Source organism: Euleptes europaea, chromosome 1, assembly GCF_029931775.1.
Source record: "Euleptes europaea isolate rEulEur1 chromosome 1, rEulEur1.hap1, whole genome shotgun sequence".
Taxonomy (NCBI): domain Eukaryota; kingdom Metazoa; phylum Chordata; class Lepidosauria; order Squamata; family Sphaerodactylidae; genus Euleptes; species Euleptes europaea.
This window is the reverse complement of record NC_079312.1, coordinates 8759405-8778846: the sequence shown is the minus strand read 5'-3', so window position 1 is coordinate 8778846 and position 19442 is coordinate 8759405. Positions and strand designations below refer to the sequence as shown.

Sequence of the window (19442 nt, the reverse complement as noted above, 5' to 3'; positions counted from 1 at the left end):
TCATCACGCACAAGAGAAGGAGGAGGAGGCAGCGGCATCAAGGGTGTCTTTTTCTGCTGCCTGGGACGAAAAGAAAGAATGAGGGTGGGAAACCAGGAGTCAGCAGATGGGGGGTGAGAAAAATATAAAGAAGCAGCATCGTTTCCAGTTGGCAAAGGTATTAGACGATGCATTTTGCCCCGCTGTCTCTTCATATGCAGAACATATCATAAGGACAGCTGGATTAGATTTAGATGAAATTTCTTGGAAGGATAATGCTACTTTATTGGCAGAAAGTAGTGAACAACTTCTGATGAAGGTTAAAATACAAAGTGCCAAGGCAGGATTACAGTTGAACATCAAGAAGGCAAAAGTAATAACTGCTGGGGAATTACACAACATTAAGGTTGACCATGAAGAAATGGAAATTGTTCAAGATTTGCTATTCACTGGCTCCATCGTCAACCAAAAGGGACACTGCAATCAAGAAATCAGAAGGAGATTGCGACTGGGAAGGGCAGCCATGAAGGTGCTAGAAAATATCCTTGAGTGTAAGGACCATTGGTGACCAAGATCAAGTTAATTCATGCCGTAGTATTCCCTATTGCTATGTATGGGTGTGAAAGAAAGTTGACCATGAAGAAAGCTGACAGGAAGAAAGTATATTTATTTAAAATGTGGTGATGGAGGAGTTTTATGGATATTGCAGAGAAATGAGTAGCTGGTTGTGATCATTTAAAGAATATCAGATAGTCTACTTCTATATTAATCCACTCAGCCTAGAACTGAGCTAAAAAAGTTTGTTTTCATCTGGGCATCTTAGATATTATGTTTTAACTATCAGGCCGTCTTGCGATGTTTTTTTTCTTTCTTCCTCTCTCCCCCACCCTCATATTTTTATTTACTTTTTAGCCTTCAAACCAATATTTCCATGACTTCTCCCTACCCTTTAATTTCTTTTAAATTGTCAGTATTGGAATTGGTTTATATATACCTATATAATTAAATGGATGGGAATGGGTGGTGCTGTAGAATACTCTGGCTCTTGCCCTGAAGCAAAAAAATTTTTTTGTTATTGCTTAATTTGCTAACCTTTTAAATTGTTTGTTTTCTCCCCCCCCCCCTTTCTCTATATAATACTTTTCTTTGGTTGGAGAATTGGGCATTGTGGACTGGACATATTATTTTCAAGTCCTATGTTCAACGGGCTATCACAGAATGTTAACGGCCTGAGGGATTCCTGTAAGGGTAAAAGTCATTTCCAAGTTGAAAGAACTTAAAGCTGATGTGGCTTTTTCCCAATAATCTCATATAATGGCAAAGGACAAGAGTTACTTGTGTAAGGATTGGATTGGTGAGGTATATGTCATCTATACTTCTAAAAGATCTAAAGGTGTTGCTATATTGATATGCAAGTGTGTTTTTTTCAGATTCAGCAAGTGATTACAGATCCAAAGGTTGCTTTGTTACCAGGCTCAGTTTAAGGTATCGGCTGTCACACACAAACCCCTGCATGGCTGCGGCCCCTCTTATCTGGGGGACTGCCTCTCCTCTTCTCGTCTGCGACTGCCACAACAGCTTTGCTTATCTGAGCAGGGCCTTCTGCAGTGGCCACCCTGTCAAAGGGCAAAATCAAAACCATACACGTGCTTTCTCTGTTGTGACTCTTGTCTTTTGGAATGGCCTGCCAGAGGAGGTCAAGAAGGCTTCCACCCTTCTGGCTTTCTGCAAAGTATGCAAAACCGAATTATTCAAGAGAACCTTGCTGCAAAGGTAAGAGTTGTGCTGTACCAAATAGTTCGCAAACTGACTTGGATAAATTATTAGGGACTGTGGTCTAGACTGTTGTGTGTAGCTTGTATAAAAAGGATCCTATTATGTAATGTTCACACTGCTTAATGGGTCACGTTAACACCTCTGCTATGCATCAGTTCTATCTTTTAGATTTCTGGTTGGCTCCAAATGCCTACAATCCTATTACACTGTTCACTGAATGTTCCATTTTGTAGATTGTACTGACTCACTATACGTAATCCGCCTTAAGTCTCTGTGAGAAAGGTGGATGATAAATAACGGAAATAAATAAATAAAATAATGAACTCCTTAAACAAAACCAGGCTTGAATTATGAACTCCTTATACAAAACCGGGCTTCAATGATTTCTACACATCTGGGTATCTCTAAAAATAAGTAAGTCACAATTTGAAGTAAACATACTTTCACATAGACTTGCACAGATACACATACACATATATATCTACATATCTCACCTGGTCCATTTAACAGCATCAGTACACATGTGTGAATGTCTCATCAAACGAACATCAAATAACTCAATATCAAATAACTCAAGATACATCTAACTTCCCTTTTTTTTGCCGTAGAGTCACAGCTGACTTATGGTGAACCCGTAGGGCAAGAGATGTTCGGAGGTGGTTTGCCATTGCCTAACTCCGCATCACAATCCTGGTATTCCTTCGAGGGCTCCCATCCAAATACTTGCCAGGATCGAGGCTGAGAGTGTGTGATGGGCCCAAGGTCACCCAGTAAGTTTCCGGCAGAGTGGGGATTCAAACCTTGGTTTTCCAGCTCCTAGTCTGAGACCATAACCACTACACCATGCTGGTTCACTCATCATACTTCCCTACCAACCAGCGTGGTGTAGCGGTTAAGAGAATGGACTCTGATCTGGAGAGCCGGGTTTGATTCCCCACTCCTCCACATGAGCTTCATCTCAGTCTTCACCCAGTCACTCTATATGGGCGGAGGTCCGACCTTCCTTGTACATCCATCCCCCTCCCCTCCTTGAAATGCTCCTCCCCATCCACTGCTCATCCATGGAGGGGGGGGGTGATGCCTCTCTGACCCTGCCTGAAGGCACAACCACTCTTGCCTCCACTCTGGCTCCAAAACTGGGAAAATATGCTGGAATGGACTGCCAGTTAGGAATGACAATCTCCCTGCACAGAGAAAACTAGCCTGACAAGGAAACAGTTCCTGCCTTCTCTGCCTGTGCTGGCCATGATGCTTTCCTGTCATAAGGAGGGGGAAATGTGTTTCTCCACTCCCAGTCTCAAGTGAATCCTCACATGTAAAAAGCAGGAGAAAAGTGCCAAAATTCATGCCTCCTACTCCACCACCTCAGGCCTCCTCCAACTCTTCCTCCTGGATATGTAGATCAGGCCTGAGGCTCCAATTTAGAAATGTGCCAGACAGGGACCATGGCTCTTGCCTGCTGACCCCGAACAGATCCTGCAACTGTGGGCATGAAGGAAAAACACCACTTCATGAATGCCCAGAAAATCAGCCCCAAACTATAGGAGACTGATGAGAATGAGGGAGAAGGAGTCCATGGGGGGACCACACACGGCTCGCAGAGTGGCCAGGGACCCGAGTCCTTAGATCCCCCCTCCCATCCTCTCCTCTCTTCAGCGTGGTATAGCGTTGCGCTGCCAGCGGAGCTCCTGGATTTGGTCACGTCTCACCTGGGCCCATCCAGAAAGCCCCCCCCCCTTCAGTAAGGAGTGCAATGTCGCCCACCCACCTGGATTCCAGGGCCATTTACGTAGGCATGTACATAATCCAGACATGTTTATTCATTCTATTTCATCAATCTCTTCTCTCTTTTTTCCCGCTCTCCCATTCATTCTGGTCTCCGTGTAACTCAGTGCAACTTTCTTAAACATATCCATTTGGGGGGGGGGGAGAGAAGGGAGGGGGGAAAGAGAAGGGATGGGGGAAAGAGAAAATGCTGGGAATTCTTACACTTGATCACTTCAGAGGAAAGGGAGGCTGGCTGGGGAGAGTGCTGCTGAAAACATCCACCCCGAGGAGCTAAAGAGGGCTGCTCCGAAGGCAAGTGGTTGGTGTGCAGCAAAACCTCCCAAGGCTTAGAAAAAGAAGGAAAAAAAGGTGCTTGAGTTGTATGAGCTTGGTGTGGGGAGGGCCGCCAGGGCCATCAGATCTGCCCGAATTCTTTCTGTAACCTCGTTTCAGAGAAAACTCTCCCTCCCTCCCACAGATCATCCCCTCTTCCTTTCTTTTACAGCAATTCTCTCATTGATTTGGGTTTGGTTGCTGTAGCAAACTGACAACCACACATACTGCATATTTATAACAGTGTTAGGATTTAAAGGTAGCTATTTATTGTGTAAGCTTTTTAGAACTGCTGTTTTAAAAACTGCTTAACCTCAGACATCCTTGAATCTTAGCAAAGGATTCCAAACTATATATTTCTTAAAAGAGGAATTGGCTGTAATTTAATTGCATATCAAGGCGGAATGAGGTGTAAGGCTTGCACCTTCTGCTGTGTTTAATGGCATTTTATTCTCTCCTTGGTTCTGATTCCATTTCCAAAGGACTAACAGAAAGCGCAGCCTGAGTTGGTGGCTGGCCTGATCGTATTAAGAGACAAATGTAGACAAATCTTTTGTAGTAGTCTGAAGAGGGCACACTTAATCGTTTTGTAAATATTTCTCCTGAGACTCCTGTACTTCCTTTACATCCTGCCTTTCTCCCCAGTTTGGACCCAAAGCAACTGACATGGTTCTCCTCTTCTCCTTATTATCCTCACAACAACCCTGCGAGGTAGGTCAGGCTGAGAGCATGAGTGGCTCAAGATCACCCAGTGAGTTTCCATGGCAGAGTGGGGATTCGAACCTGGGTCTTCCAGATCCATAAGAACATAAGAAAAGCCCTGCTGGATCAGACCAAGGCCCATCAAGTCCAGCAGTCTGTTCACACAGTGGCCAACCAGGTGCCTCTAGGAAGCCCACAAGCAAGACGACTGCAGCAGCACCATCCTGCCCGTGTTCCACATCGGCATGCTCCTCTGATCCTGGAGAGAATAGGTATGCCTCATGACTAGTAGCCATTTTAACTAGTAGCCATGAATACCCCTCTCCTCCATGAACATGTCCACTTCCCTCTTAAAGCCTTCCAAGTAGGCAGCCATCACCAGATTTTGGGGCAGGGAGTTCCACAATTTAACTATGCGTTGCATGAGAAAATACTTCCTTTTGTCTGTTTTGAATCTCTCACCCTCCAGCTTCAAGTTTGACACTCTGCACATTGTAATAAAGTTGTGATCCCTTTAAGGCATAATTTTGCTAGGGCATGAGCCTTGCAGAACTTGGCCAGGAGTTACTTCTTAGTGTAAATATTCATAGATAATATATAGATATAATAACATAAAAGTGTAATTATTCTTTAACAATTCATAGTCAGCACAATTTATTCTATTGTTTAAAATAATTGTTGATTATATATGTATATTATATATGATGATTACGTACATATATATAAAATGAAAAATATGTGTATAATATATGGGGGGGTACCATTTGGTACTTTTGCCCCCCTTCAAAAAAATGTAGCTCTGGTCCAGAACGCACCCCCTCTCAATCTGGGCTGAATGAGGCATGGCCTGGCCCAACCAAGTGACATTTATTTCATATCCAGCCCTCCTAACAATTGAGTTCAACACCCCTGGTGTAGACCTTCTAGGACTTCCTGCCTTGTTACCACTATTAGCCCCAGCTCCCCATTCTCCCCTCCCCAAAACATCTGTTCAGGAAAAGGTATCTGCCCTATATCTTCAACAGTGAAGAGACATGAGAAGAATTAATGTAGTTTCTCAGCAATCGAAAAGACAAAAGGGCACAGCGCTGATATTGAGGAGTAGGAAGGTTTCCTCTGGAAAATATTCCTCTGCGCTTGAGGTTCTGGCACCTTCGCACAGCCCAAAATAATGCACTTTCGGTCCACTTTCAATTCACTTTGAAGGTGGGTTTTACTGTGTGAACTTTAGAGTCCAACCTCCTGCACAATGCAGGAAATTCACAACTACCTCCCCCCCCCAGACACCCCCAGTGACCAGAAGATGGCCAAGATGCCCTCCCTCTCATCATCTGCCTAAGGTCACAGAAATTCACAACTACCTCCCCCCCCAGACACCCCCAGTGACCAGAAGATGGCCAAGATGCCCTCCCTCTCATCATCTGCCTAAGGTCACAGAAATTCACAACTACCTCCCCCCCCCCCCAGACACCCCCAGTGACCAGAAGATGGCCAAGATGCCCTCCCGGTCATCATCTGCCTAAGGCAGTGGTTCCCAACCTTTTTTTGACCAGGGACCACTAGGACTTTTTTGTTCGGTGCAGGGACCCCAAGGTTCAAAATAAAAATTCAGAGAATTTGAAAATAAACTTTAATCATAACTGTTAGTTAAACATTAAACTTAGAATAATATTTGAATATATATATATATTATAACAGAGAACTTTTAATTGAAAATATTAATTTATTATGGGTTTATAACTTTGTTTCGCGGACCTTAATTTAGTTCTCGCAGACCCCTGGGGGTCCACGGACCCCTGGTTGGGAACCAGTGGCCTAAGGTCACAGAATCTGGCAAAACCCCCTTGCAAACGATCGTTAAGGTGCACCGAAAGTGGACTGAAAGTGCATTATTGGGGCTGCGTGAAAAATATGCTTTGTGCGACTCACCCGAGGGTCAAGCAGAGCCGCAGTCCGCGTCTCCCACCCAACGCCCCTCTCCTTCCCACCCCCGTTCAGCCCTCCCTTCAACAACCACGGCTCTGTCCCCATTGTGCGTGTGTGCGCTAAGCGCCGCCAAGTCGCTTCCGACTCACGGCGACCCTATGCACGAAAGTCCTCCAAAATGTCCTGTCTTTGACAGCCTCTGTCCCCATTGCCCCCCACCCCTTTCCAAAATGCCCATCGCTTCCCTACCTCCGTCCGCCGCCTCTCCTTCATCTGCAGCCTGGAGCCCCGTCCAGCCTCCAAAGGCGCAGCTGGGTCCGGATCTAGCGCTGAACAAAGGGGCCCGGGGGCTTTTCCTTGGCAAGGATAGGGCGGGTGGGGGGGAAAGCCCCTTTTAATCACCTGCTCCGCCTCCCCTCCTTTCTGGCAGCATTGCAGCCCCCAACCCCGATTCCCTCCCCCGCCGCCTTTTGTTCTCCAGATTTCCCACCCACCTCCCCAGTCATTCAACCCGGGAGGATGGAGCAGCGCCAGCTGCAAGGCGGGGGCAGGAAATCCTCCTCCCCATTCGCCTCTCTAGGTCTGCAGCTGGCTCTCTTCTTTTTAACCCTGTTGCAGCCATTCAAGGGACCGAGCGGCTGAAAGGCAAACCGAGCATCCGAGGAAAGGGTGGCCGGATGCTACCCGATTTCTAATAAACAAATAGGATTTCCCACAGCCAAGGGCCAGGCTGTGTCGAGCCTATGTTAGTGGGATGACATAAAGTTAGAAATGTAAAAAATATCTCTGATAATGGGGGGTTTTAAGCCTTGACTTTTGGAGCTTGTGACCTGCCTTGTTGGTTGCTTTTGGAAAAAGGCAGGACTCGTTTAAAAATATTGTCGAAGGCTTTCACGGTCAGAGTTCATTGGTTCTTGTAGGTTATCCGGGCTGTGTGACCGTGGTCTTGGTATTTTCTTTCCTGACGTTTCGCCAGCAGCTGTGGTAGGCATCTTCAGAGGAGTAACACTGAAGGTGAAGTGTAAGGATGTGACTCTGGCCACCAAGACTAGATTAATTCATGCCATCATATTCCCTATTACTATGTATGGGTGTGAAAGCTGGACAGTGAAGAAAATAGATTCCTTTGAAATGTGGTGTTGGAGAAGAGTGTTACGGATTCCGTGGACTGCCAAAAAAACAAATCAGTGGGTTATAGATCAAATCAAGCCTGAACTGACCCTAGAAGCTAAAATGACTAAACTGAGGCTGTCGTATTTTGGTCACGTCATGAGACAACAAGAGTCACTGGAAAAGACCGTCATGATAGGAAAAGTTGAGGGCAGCAGGAAAAGAGGAAGACCCAACAAGAGATGGATTGACTCAATAAAGGAAGCCACAGCCTTCAATTTGCAAGATCTGAGCAAGGCTGTCAAAGATAGGACATTTTGGAGGACTTTCATTCATAGGGTCGCCATGAGTCGGAAGCGACTTGACGGCACTTAACACACACACAACACTGAAGGACTGTCTCTCCTTTGTTTGTTTGTTTTTCCTCTTCTGAACTTTGGTTTTGTTTTTCCATTCAAAGAGCTCTGATACTAAAGAAAAATGTTGCATTAAAAGATGCAATACTTAAGAGCAATTTTTTAAAAGCGTTGAAAAACCACGTTTTCTGATTTAAAGCCTTTAGCTTAAAGATTGCGGTGTTGTGTGTTAAATGCTGTCAAGTCGCTTCCGACTCATGATGACCCTATGTATCAATGTCCTCCAAAATGACATTGACAGCCTTGCTCAGATCTTGCAAACTGAGGGCTCTGGCTTCCTTTATTGAGTCAATCCATCTCTTTTCGAGTCTTCCTCTTTTCCTGCTGCCCTCAACTTTACCTAGCATTATTGTCTTTTCCAGTGACTCTTGTCTTCTCATAATGTGACCAAAATACGATAGCCTCAGTTTAGTCATTTTAGCTTCTAGGGTCAGTTCAGGCTTGATTAAGGATTGCAGTACAGAGTTGATAGATCCAAGTTTACTAGCACCTTAGAGGTCAAGAAATATTTTGGGATGAGCTTTGGGGAGTCAGAGCTCTCTTTTTAAAATACCAGTACAGAGCTGGTCCTCTCTAGAGAACCCTCCTCTTTTACATCCCTTAAAGCTTCTAAGATTTTAGGAGGTTTTGTTAAGCGTAGATTTAGAACCTTGCTGAGGACTAGAAACGTAAAAGAAATCGTTTGAATACTTGCTCTTGCTAATACATTGAGATATGTAGGTGGAATCTTAATATGGCTACAGATGACCCAAGGAAAAAAGACAAACGGAGCAGCACAAAATCTAGGGAGCAGAGGTTCCCCTTACTCCAGGTGGAAGACTCATCCCCAAAGGGTGGGCGGGGAGGAAATTCAGGGTAGAAAATACAGGGCAGGACTGTTAATTGGGCTTTCCATGTCCTGGGCCCCAGAGATCTGAGCCCTTCTATAACCTGCATGTAGGAACTAAGGGCGAGTTCAAGGTCTAGGGCTTCCTTTCTACTCACACACATTGGTTATCACACCAATATATAAAAACGGCAATGGGATGGATCCACAAAATTATCGACCAATCAGTCTCTTGGCAGTCATTAGTAAGTTATATGCAACTTTTTGGGAAAAGACTGCTCAGCAGGCTGCCTTTAGAACAGTGGTTCTCAACCTTTTCCAAGTCGCGACCCCCTTTTACAATTGCCAAGTAACCTGTGACCCTTGTCACATTTGCATAAATTTGTATAAATGACATTTTCAATAGGATAAAGAAAACACATTTGTTTTTTTGGCAATCCAGGGTATCCATATATATAATTACTTAAAATTTTAAAGTTTAAAACAAACAAGCAAACGGTACTACCACCTGTTGCGCAGAGGCTGTGACTGTGTGGCGCAGCAACCTTTCCTGGCACGGAGGAAAGAGTGCCTCTGAGCATGCACTGCGTTCCTTGTCCTCCCCTCTCTCCCCAAAAACTCTTCCAAGCAGGCTGGGGCTCTCGCGAGGAAACCCCCTCTTGTGACTGAGACACTGCTTGTGCACAGAACTGCAGTTATCCCTCAAAGCGGAGCTCCGTTTAATCACCTCACGAGAGCGAAGGGCCAGGAAAGAGCCGAGGGCCGCTTATCCCGCTCGGACTTTTTGTGCCTTTTTCTCCCCTCCACCAGTCACCGCTCCTTCTGCGCCTCACTGAACCTGCGCGCTCGAGGGGGAAATCCCAAACTGCGCATGCACCTCAACTCTCTCCCCCTTGGCCTTGCCAGAGCGGAACTGATGACTCAGGGCAGAAAAGCAAAGCCACACTACAGACATGCGCACTTGGATTCCAGGCTGAAGCTCCCGCCCCACCCGAGCACGGCTAAAAGTAAAAACAACGTGGCTGTAGCGGCCTCAAGGGGGACTGCCCTCTTCTCCTCCGAGACCTGAACTGGCCGAGCCAGGGGAGCTTCCTCGGCCTCCCACACATCCTGCCGCATCATCCGCCCGGCACAGGTGCGACTGTGCCCAGGGCTGGCCCGCCCACCTCTCAGCTGGGCAGCGGGGCTACAGCTGGTGTGCAGCGGCACGCCGCCACGTGTCTGCAGCCCAGCTCCTTCTGGCTGTCGGTTGGCCAGTTCCTCATCTCTCTGCTTGGGGTCTTCCCTGCCCTCGTGGACGGATCAGGGTTACAGGGCGTCTGGGTTAGTCCTGGACAGCCCAGGATGGGGGCTGTCCCAGGACAGTGGCGGCGACCCCCCAGAAAACACTTCGCGACCCCCTTGGGGGTCCCGACCCCCAGATTGAGAACCACTGCTTTAGAAGAAGACCTGCATGGACCATTACTATAAGTTGGCCTCGTTGATTCGTAAATACTCGCAAGACACCCCTGGACATTTACAAGCAGCGTTCATTGATTTAAGAGCTGCCTTTGACTATATCTAGGAGCCCCGTGGCGCAGTGTTAAGCTGCAGTACTGCAGTCAAAAGCTCTGCTCATGAGCTGAGTTCGATCCCGAAGGAAGTCGGTTTCAGGTAGCCGGCTCAAGGCTGACTCAACCTTCCATCCTTCTGAGGTCGGTGAAATGAGTACCCAGCTTGCTGGGGGTAAAGGGAAGATGACTGGGAAAGGCACTGGCAAAACCACCTCGTAAACAAAGTCTGCCTTGGAAACATCGGGATGTGACGTCACCCCATGGGTCAGGAATGATTCGGTACTTGCACAGGGGACCTTTACCGTTTTTTGACTTTTTCTCTGGCTTGTTTATGGAACAGTCTTTATGCCACATGCTTGCATGCCAGACTGCTTTGATTAATTATGAACCTCTACTCCGGCAACTCATTAAATGTCAAATCAAACAACTTGGGTTCCTTTTCCAGTCGAATCCCTGTGCAGACAGGAGTACAACAGTGCTGTGTTCTTGCACCCCATCACTTTAATTTACACCTGAATGATTTTGTACTGGGGCTGCAGGATATCTCTGTCCATGCACCTTGCCTAGAAGGTTGTCCAGTTCCTGCATTAATATATGCTGATGGCCTGGTCTTGCTCTCTAGAACACCGATTGGCTAACTTGAGCTATAAAGGCCTTTACAACTGATCACAGCAATTAACTATAAATCCAAAATTATGATATTTACAAAATCCGAAAGGGCACAAATTAATAACTGAAAAACTGGGATGCAAGCAGTGCAAGTGGTTAATGAATGTAGATATCTGGGGGTCATCTTTCAGTCCAACCTATCATGGTCTAAACATATGCAGTACATCAAACAAAAAACTGAGAAAACATTGCTATGTGTGTTAAGCGCCATCAAGTCGCTTCCGACTCATGGCGACCCAATGAATCAATGTCCTCCAAAATGTTCTATCTTTGACAGCCTTGCTCAGATCCCGCAAACTGACGGCTGTGGCTTCCTTTATTGAGTCATAGTTAAATTGTGGAACTCCCTGCCTCAGGATGTGGTGATGGCTGGAACTTGGAAGGCTTTAGAGGGGAGTGGACATGTTCTTGGAGGAGATGGCTATTCATGGCGACTAATCTACACTCTGGGTACTCTTGCACCCAAGGGTTTGAATGGAGAAATTGATGGGCATTGTCTGCACTGATTTTTGGTTTTTATCCCGGCATTTCATGGGTACATTGCTGTTTAAAAAACATTTTTTTCCAGCTAAAGGGTGTAGTAGACTTTTCTCTCACTTTGCCCCACATTTTTTTTCTCTCTAACCTCTCCTAATTAGGAAAAGTCAAGGTAGATTACATCATACACGCTCTATTTAAGGAAGGCTGTGATCACCTTTTAGGACTATCTCTTTTAGGTTGATAATGAGGAGCACACTCTGAATGTAACGCCAGCCTGGTCTTGGTATGTATATTATAAGGAAATTCTATGAGTTGGTTTGGGTAATATGCAATTGCTTAGATTAATTTAATAACTAAAGAATTATTGTAACTACACTCCCTGGATGTATGCTTATACATTCCTAAATATATTTTTTCATTAAATGTTTTTATTTTCCATTTACTCACAACACAAAACTGTGCAAACATGTCAAACATTGCAATACAGTACATAACAAGAAATTTCCCTGTTCTAACATATAATGAAACAACATTATTTTGGGTGAACAAATATCATTTTACTGCCTTCTATCTTCCTTTTACTTTCAATGAATAAAAAATTAACCTTATTTTATTAGTCTATTCAAACATTCCTCTTGTACTGTACATAATGCATACCATTATAACCAACTTAATTACTGTTAATTCATCTTGAATACCATATATTCTTGTTCAAAAAGAAAAACAGCTTAATTGAATTCCCTACTCTATTCATCATCTACCATATATATTGATAAGACTTATAGTATATTATTCAGCAACTTCTCTTACAGATTTAAAAAACAGTTTATACCATTGTACAATTTTCAGCCGTTCTTAAACTCTTCCATGGGTCTTTTGTTCTCATAATTATGTACATTCCTAAATATAGCTACTTATCATCAAATTGGATGATAAGTAGCTATACAATTCTTAATGAGTTGGAACAAGGGCTACCCCCACCCCCAAAGCCTGAAAGAAATTTCTCAGGCTCCTGCACATGAGAGGACTCAATCTTCCGCTCCCCAATTTAGGAAGAGGTCTGTTCTGGTAATTGGGGATTCCCTACTGAGAGGGGTAGAGTCTAAAGTATGCCAACATCAAGAGGTCTGCTGTCTACCAGGTGCATGCATCCAGGATGTGACAGAAAGGGTAGGAAGACTCATCAGGTCCACAGATTGTTCCCACATGAATGAGCAAGAAAGGGTAATAAATGATTTTGCCTGACACAGCAGAATGTATTAAAAGAACCATGCAGCTCTGGGTAAGAAGATGAAGGACCTGGGTAAGAAGATGAAGGGGGCGCAGGTTGTGTTTTCATCAGTTCTTCCTGTTGAAGGTTGTGGCTTAGGAAGGGAAAGACGAATACTACAAATTAATGACTGGCTGCGTAGATGGTTTGTCAAGAGAGGTTTGGATTTCTGGACCATGTTTTATGCTTTTGAGAAGAAGCTCTTCTATCGGAGGATGGTTTGCACCTCACAAGGATAGGAAAAAGTGTTTGCTGAGAGCCTCGCAAACCTGATCAGGAGGGCTTTAAACTAAATCCTATGGAAGAGTGAGACAAAAACTTAAAGCCTAGTATGATGGCAGTAACTGGAGATAATAATAAAGATTTACAGGGAGTGGCATGTATGCAAGGAAACATAAACTCACGGGTAAGTACAGAAACTAAAACTTCTGGGCACATAAATCATGGATTTCAATGTCTGTACACTAATGCACAGAGTATGGGAAACAAGCAGGAAGAACTTGAAGCCCTAATACAGGAAGGGGATTTTGACCTAATAGATATTCCAGAAACTTGGTGGGATGTCACTCATAATTGGAATATTAAGATTGAGGGGTACAACTTGTTTAAAAGGGATAGACAGATAGGGAAGGGGGGAGGAGTAGCATTATATGTCAAAGATGTGTATACTTGTGAAGAAATACATGAATCTGAGCTGGTTGATGAGGTTAAAGTAGTAGGCACCCTGGGTAGAAGTGACCATGTAATCTTGGAATTTACAATCTTGGGGAAAAGGTAAAACTGTATGTAGTCAGACATATAGGTTGGACCTTAGGAGGCAAAAAACCATTGCCTCTTGGCGCCACACCATATTGAAGCATAATATATATATATATATATATATATATATATATATATATATATATATATATATATATATATATATATATATATATTCATTTTAAGAGTTGTCATTTTTTCCTCTATTTTTCTACAAAAATTGGTCTTTTTGATGGGGAAAAAATATTTTAGAATATCTCATTTGGTTTTTTCCTTGGATCCATGAATGATCAAAAGGGGGGCATAATGATCTTCTGGAGGAAAAATGTTGGGTTTACTGACAAAAATTGTTTGTGTGAATAATTTTAGTACCTTTAGGCAGCACCAATCTGTGAATTTCAAAGATTTCTGGAATGGGTGGGCTTTCTCTTTGAGTTACTATGGGTTCAGTCCCATGTTCCTTGTTTGACACATGGACACCCTTCCCTGGAGGAGTATGGGGGGAGGTGTGTTTTAGACTCAATTGAAGGTGTTGTCCTCTGTTCCCCCCAGTTTATGCCATACCGCTGCCTGGTGGGCCATGACTGAGACACTCATCCAGGCTTGCCAGTTCTAACTTGGGAAATTCTGAGAAATCTTGGAATGGAGCTTGGAGAAGGCTGAGTGTGGAGAGCAGACGGAGATCAGTGGAGATGTGAAGCCCTATGGTCTGCCCTCTGAAGTTGTGGCGGCAGTAGGGGAAGGTTGTGGCGGCAGCAGTGGGTGGGGACTGGCTGCGACCCTTTCTGCCACTCAGTGGACTGTCACAGGAACCACACTGTGACTGGTGGGTGTCACCAGGGTACTAGCTGTAAATCAGTTTATTCATATGCTTTCTCCACTGAGGGTGGAAATAAGACTGTCGCTCTGAATGAAGCTTTCCTCACACTCCTGGCATGTACATAGATTCTCCCGTGTGAATCATACGATGGAAAGTAAGCTGATTGCTGAGACTGAAGCTTTCCCTACACTCTAGGCATTTATATGGATCCTCCCGTGTGAATTCTTTGATGTGGAATAAATGTTCTACTCTCAAGGAAGCTTTCCTCACAATCCAGGCATGTATTTGGTTTAACCCGTTTGAATTCTTTCATGGTAAATAAGACCATTATTCAAGCTGAAGTTTTCCCCACAATCCAGGCATTGGTTTGGTTTCTCCACCATTTAAATTATTTGGTGGGAAGTAAGAATGTGATTCCGAATGAAACTTTTCCCACACTCTAGGCCTTTATATGGTTCCTGCCCTGTGTGAATCCTTTGATGGATAGTAAAACTTCCCCTCTGATTGAAGCTTTTCCCACAATCCAGGCATTTATATGGTTCCTCCCGTGTGAATTCTTTGATGGATAGTAAAGCTTCCCCTCGGATTGAAGATTTTCCTACACTCCAAGCATTTATATAGTTTCTCCTGTGTGAATTCTTTGATGCGAAGTAAGACTGTAATTATGTCTGAAACTTTTCCCACACTCCAGGCATTTATATGGTTTGTCCCCTGTGTGACTCCTTTGATGGTATGTTAGTTTTGCACTCAGACGGAAGCTTTTCCCACAATCCAGGCATTTATATGGTTTCTCCCCTGTGTGAATGCTTTGATGGATAGCAAGACTGTCATTCCGACTGAAACTTTTCCCACACTCTAGACATTGATATGGTTTCTCCCCTGTGTGAATTCTTTGATGGGAAGTAAGATAGCTTTTCCGACTGAAGCTTTTCCCGCACTCCAGGCATTTATATGGTTTCTCCCCTGTGTGAACACTTTGATGGAAAATAAGACGCCTATGCCAACTGAAGCTTTCCCCACACTCCAGGCATTGATATGGTTTTTCTCCTGTGTGAATTCTTTGATGGTAAGTAAGACTGTAATTTCGACTGAAACCTTTCCCACATTCCAGGCATTTATATGGTTTCTCCCCTGTGTGACTCCTTTGATGGTAAATAAGATTGGCCTTCTGTTTGAAGCTTTTCCCGCACTCCATGCATTTATGTGGTTTCTCTTCTGTGTGAATTCTTTGGTGGGAAGAAAGTTTTTTACACTCACAGACGCTCTTCCCGCAATCCAAGCATGTGTATGGTTTCTCCCCACTGAGAATTATTTCATGGGAAATAAGATGGTTATGCTGAATGAAACTATTCCCAGACTCCAAGTTGGGGTATTGATTATCCCCCCTGTGAATTTTGTTATGGTTATTAAAGCTTCCCCTCTGACTGAAGCTTTTCCCACATTCGAGGCACTGATATGGTTTCTCCCCTGTGTGAATTCTTTGATGGGAAATAAGACTGTTACTCAAACTGAAGCTTTTCCCACACTCCAGGCACTTATATGGTTTCTCCTCCATGTGAATTCTTTGATGGACAGTAAGACTGTCATTCCGACTGAAGCTTTTCCCACACTCCAGGCATTGATATGGTTTCTCCCCTGTGTGAGTTCTTTGATGGAAAGTAAGAGTGAGTTTATGTCTGAAGCTTTTCCCGCACGCCAAGCATTGATGTGGTTTCTCCACTGTGTGAATTCTTTGATGGGAAGTAAGACTGTTATTTGAACGGAAGCTTTTCCCGCACTCCAGGCATTTATATGGTTTCTCCCCTGTTTGAAGTCTTTGATGGGAAGTAAGACTGTTATTTGAACTGAAGCTTTTCCTGCACTCCAGGCTTTGATATGGATTATCCTCCCTGTGAATTCTTTGATGGGAAATAAGGCTTTTCTTCTGAATGAACCCTTTCCCACACTCCAGGCATGTATATGGTTTCTCCCCTGTGTGAATCCTTTGATGGTAAGTAAGACCATTATTTGAACAGAAGCTTTTCCCACAATCCAGGCAATGATATGGTTTCTTCCCTGTGTGAATTCTTTGATGGTAATTATAACCGTTAGACGATCTAAAGCTTTTCCCACACTCCAGGCATGTATATGGTTTCTCCCCTGTGTGAATTCTTTGATGAGTTGTAAGTTTTCCACTCTCACGGAAGCATTTCCCACAGTCCAGGCATTTATATGGTTTCTCCCCTGTGTGAATTCTTTGATGGGAAATAAGACTGTTATTCTGACTGAAGCTTTTCCCGCACTCCATGCATGTGTATGGTTTCTCCCCTGTGTGAATTCTTTGATGGGAAGCTAGTTTTCCACTCCTTCTGTAGCTCTTCCCGCACTCCAAGCATGTGTATAGTTTCTCCCCAGTATGAATTCTTTGATGGATGAAAAGTTTTCCACTCCTCCTGAAGCTTTTCCCACACTCCAGGCATTTATATTTATTCTCTCCTGAGTGAGTTTGTTGGTGGGAGTTAAGGTTTTTCCTCTGCATCAAGCTCTTTCCACGCTGTAGACATTTGTATGATTTTATTCTTGTGTGGCTTCCTCTCTGAGTGAACCTTTTCCCACACTCCGGGTATTTGTATACTTTCTTTCTGTTACAGGTGTTCTGTTGAATTTCTGATTTTTCAGTAAAATTTCCCCTCCTTGTGGTGTGCTCATTCCTCTTGCCTCCTTGGTATATTTTTTGCTGTAGAGAGTGATCACCCTGTAAAAGACTGGAATTATTCCTCCCTTTAGGGGAATATTTTCCCTCCTCCTTCCTCAGTGCATCATGATGTTCAACCTTCTCTTTCATGTCTGAATACATATCTTCTTTCTGCCTTACGGGATGATCTTTTTCTTCATTCGCTGACTCCCACATGTCTCCTGCTGAAAGAAAAGGGAACCTGGTGTCATGATATGGCAGTTTCCACAAATACCTAATTTCAAATCCAGTAACATTTTAGAGACCAACAAAAGCTTCTGGCTATAAGCTTTCAAGAGAGCAGGCTCCCTTTGTCAGATATGAGTCGGAACGGAGATCTCTGAATCCTTATATCCCAGTTACAGAGTAGGAAGAGTGTTGCAAAGAAGCAACTCTGGATGCAGAGGTACAGTGCACATTGTAAGTAGCTAGATTACAGCAGAACAGACATGCTTAAAAAATTAGCATTTGTTGTGCGAGAAGAATGCTGAAGTCATCAATCTTACATTGCAATTTCCCGCTGAAACCTTTTTAGATTAGGACTGCAACGCTCAAGTCAGCAAATGAATGAACTGGAAAATTAAAATAATCTGCCCCTGGGTTTGGAGTGTTGTGGTTTTTAATATCAGATTTATGCCCATTTATTATTTTGCATAGGGACTAACCTGTTTGTTAGATATATAGAGTGGAATGGCTTTGCTGACATTTGATGTGGGGTTGCTTTGGGTCACATCTCTGCGAAGGACAACTTTTGCTTTGCAGGCACAACATCCCTGCATGAAGTCCTGGCCTGTCCACTTAAAGGGACCTCAGGAGAAACAAGGCTGCAAAACACCCTTGCCAGAGAAGACAACACTTGGCTTGACTGGGCATAAATGATCAGAGCTGGGAGAAGAAGTAATCTATTTTCGTAGATTCAAGGTCTGCAGCCATCATTTCAGCCTTCACAACTCATCCAAGTTCTTTGGAGGAGAAATTCTAACTGTGAGGATAAATAAGGCCAAGGAAATCCACCCACCCTGGGAAGGAAGCACAGGCAACACCCAGTCCCAGGACAGATATCTAAGCAGCTACCTGCCAGTCCGTCCTCTTCATCAGAGCTCAGGAGAAAGAGCTCTTCCTCCTCTTCCAGCTGGGATATGAGGCCAGGTTTCACCATCTCGGGTCCTTTTATCAGAAAAAAGCACACAATTAGGTCTGCTTTGTGCACATAGATTCAGCAAATGCAAACCAGATTAACTCTGTCCCTCCAAAAATACAGGTAATTAAGAGGGGTCGAGTGGAGTACAGTATGGGGCCAAGAATTATCCATCCGGCACTGGAAGCTCTCTCCCAGCTCCGTTGTCAGGTCTGATAGAAATGCCAGCTGAGAACTAAGTAAAGGGCAGAGAAGCCAGCAGAGTTCCCTCTGCTGCCACATCTTCAGCCCATTTAAGGCAATGCCCAGACTGGAGGGACTGGAGCAACTTCCCTATGAGGAGCGGTTGAAACACTTAGGGCGGTTTAGCTTGGAAAGAAGGCGGCTGAAGGGAGACATAATAGAGGTCTATAAAATTATGCATGGTTTGGAGAGAGTGGACAGGGAGAAGCTTTTCTCCCTCTCCCATAATACTAGAATGCGGGGTCATCTGTTGAAGCTGGAGGGTGAGAGATTCAAAACAGATAGTTAAATTGTGGAACTCTCTGCCCCAAAATGTGGTGATGGCTGCCAACTTGGAAGGCTTTAAGAGGGGAGTGGACATGTTCATGGAGGAAAGGAGTATTCATGGCTACTAGTTAACATTGATACTAGTCATGGGGCATACCTATTCTCTCCAGGATCAGAGGAGCATGCCTATTATCTTAGGTGCTGTGGAACATAGGTAGGATGGTGCTGCTGCAGTAGTCTTGTTTGTGGGCTTCCTAGAGGCACCTGGTTGGCCACTGTGTGAACAGACTGCTGGAATTCATGGGCCTTGGTCTGATCCAGCATGGCTTTTCTTAAGCACCTCCTTAGACCTCCTCTCCTTCTCCAAACCAGGCATCCCCTGGTTACAGCTTCTGGTGCCCTCTCAGGGGTCCAGACACAAGACTGGCAGGCAGGGGGGCCCTTTCTGCAAGGAGAGCCCAGAACCCTCTCACATCAGGGGAAGGGTCATGGCAGATGCCAGAGGTCAGCCGTTGGGCCCAGGGCAGACAGCCTGACCACCTCTTTTCTCAATAAGCACTTCCTTACAGCCACTCCCCACAGCAAGCAGAAGACAGCCCAGGAGAAAAGGATCCTCACCCAGAGAGGCCACGTGCCCAAAATTCTCCAGCATGACTTCCTTGTATAGAGCTCTCTGAGCTGGACTCAACAGAGCC

At 44.5% G+C, this 19442-nt stretch overlaps 1 protein-coding gene across 1 annotated transcript; it reads right to left on the bottom strand.

Moving 5' to 3' along the window:
* Positions 1–3: 3 nt before the first annotated feature.
* Positions 4–18258, bottom strand: LOC130483618 (zinc finger and SCAN domain-containing protein 2-like). The gene is made up of 6 exons (XM_056856466.1): positions 18174–18258; positions 16480–16861; positions 15842–15978; positions 15062–15589; positions 6733–6812; positions 4–60 (listed from the first exon to the last, which is right to left on the bottom strand). The coding sequence occupies exons 1-6, from the start codon at positions 18256–18258 to the stop codon at positions 4–6; spliced, it is 1269 nt and encodes a 422-aa protein (XP_056712444.1).
* Between the last annotated feature and the right edge of the window lie 1184 nt (positions 18259–19442).

Coding starts and splice junctions, on each gene's coding strand:
- LOC130483618 (XM_056856466.1), bottom strand. CDS start 18,258: ATGGTGAAACCTGGCCTCATATCCCAGCTGGAAGAGGAGGAAGAGCTC. Junction 15,979..16,479: donor TGTGGGAAAAGCTTTAGATC/GTCTAACGGTTA, acceptor GAAAAGCTTCAG/TCGGAATGACAGTCTTACTG. Junction 61..6,732: donor AGGAGAGGCGGCGGACGGAG/GTAGGGAAGCGA, acceptor TTTTCGTCCCAG/GCAGCAGAAAAAGACACCCT.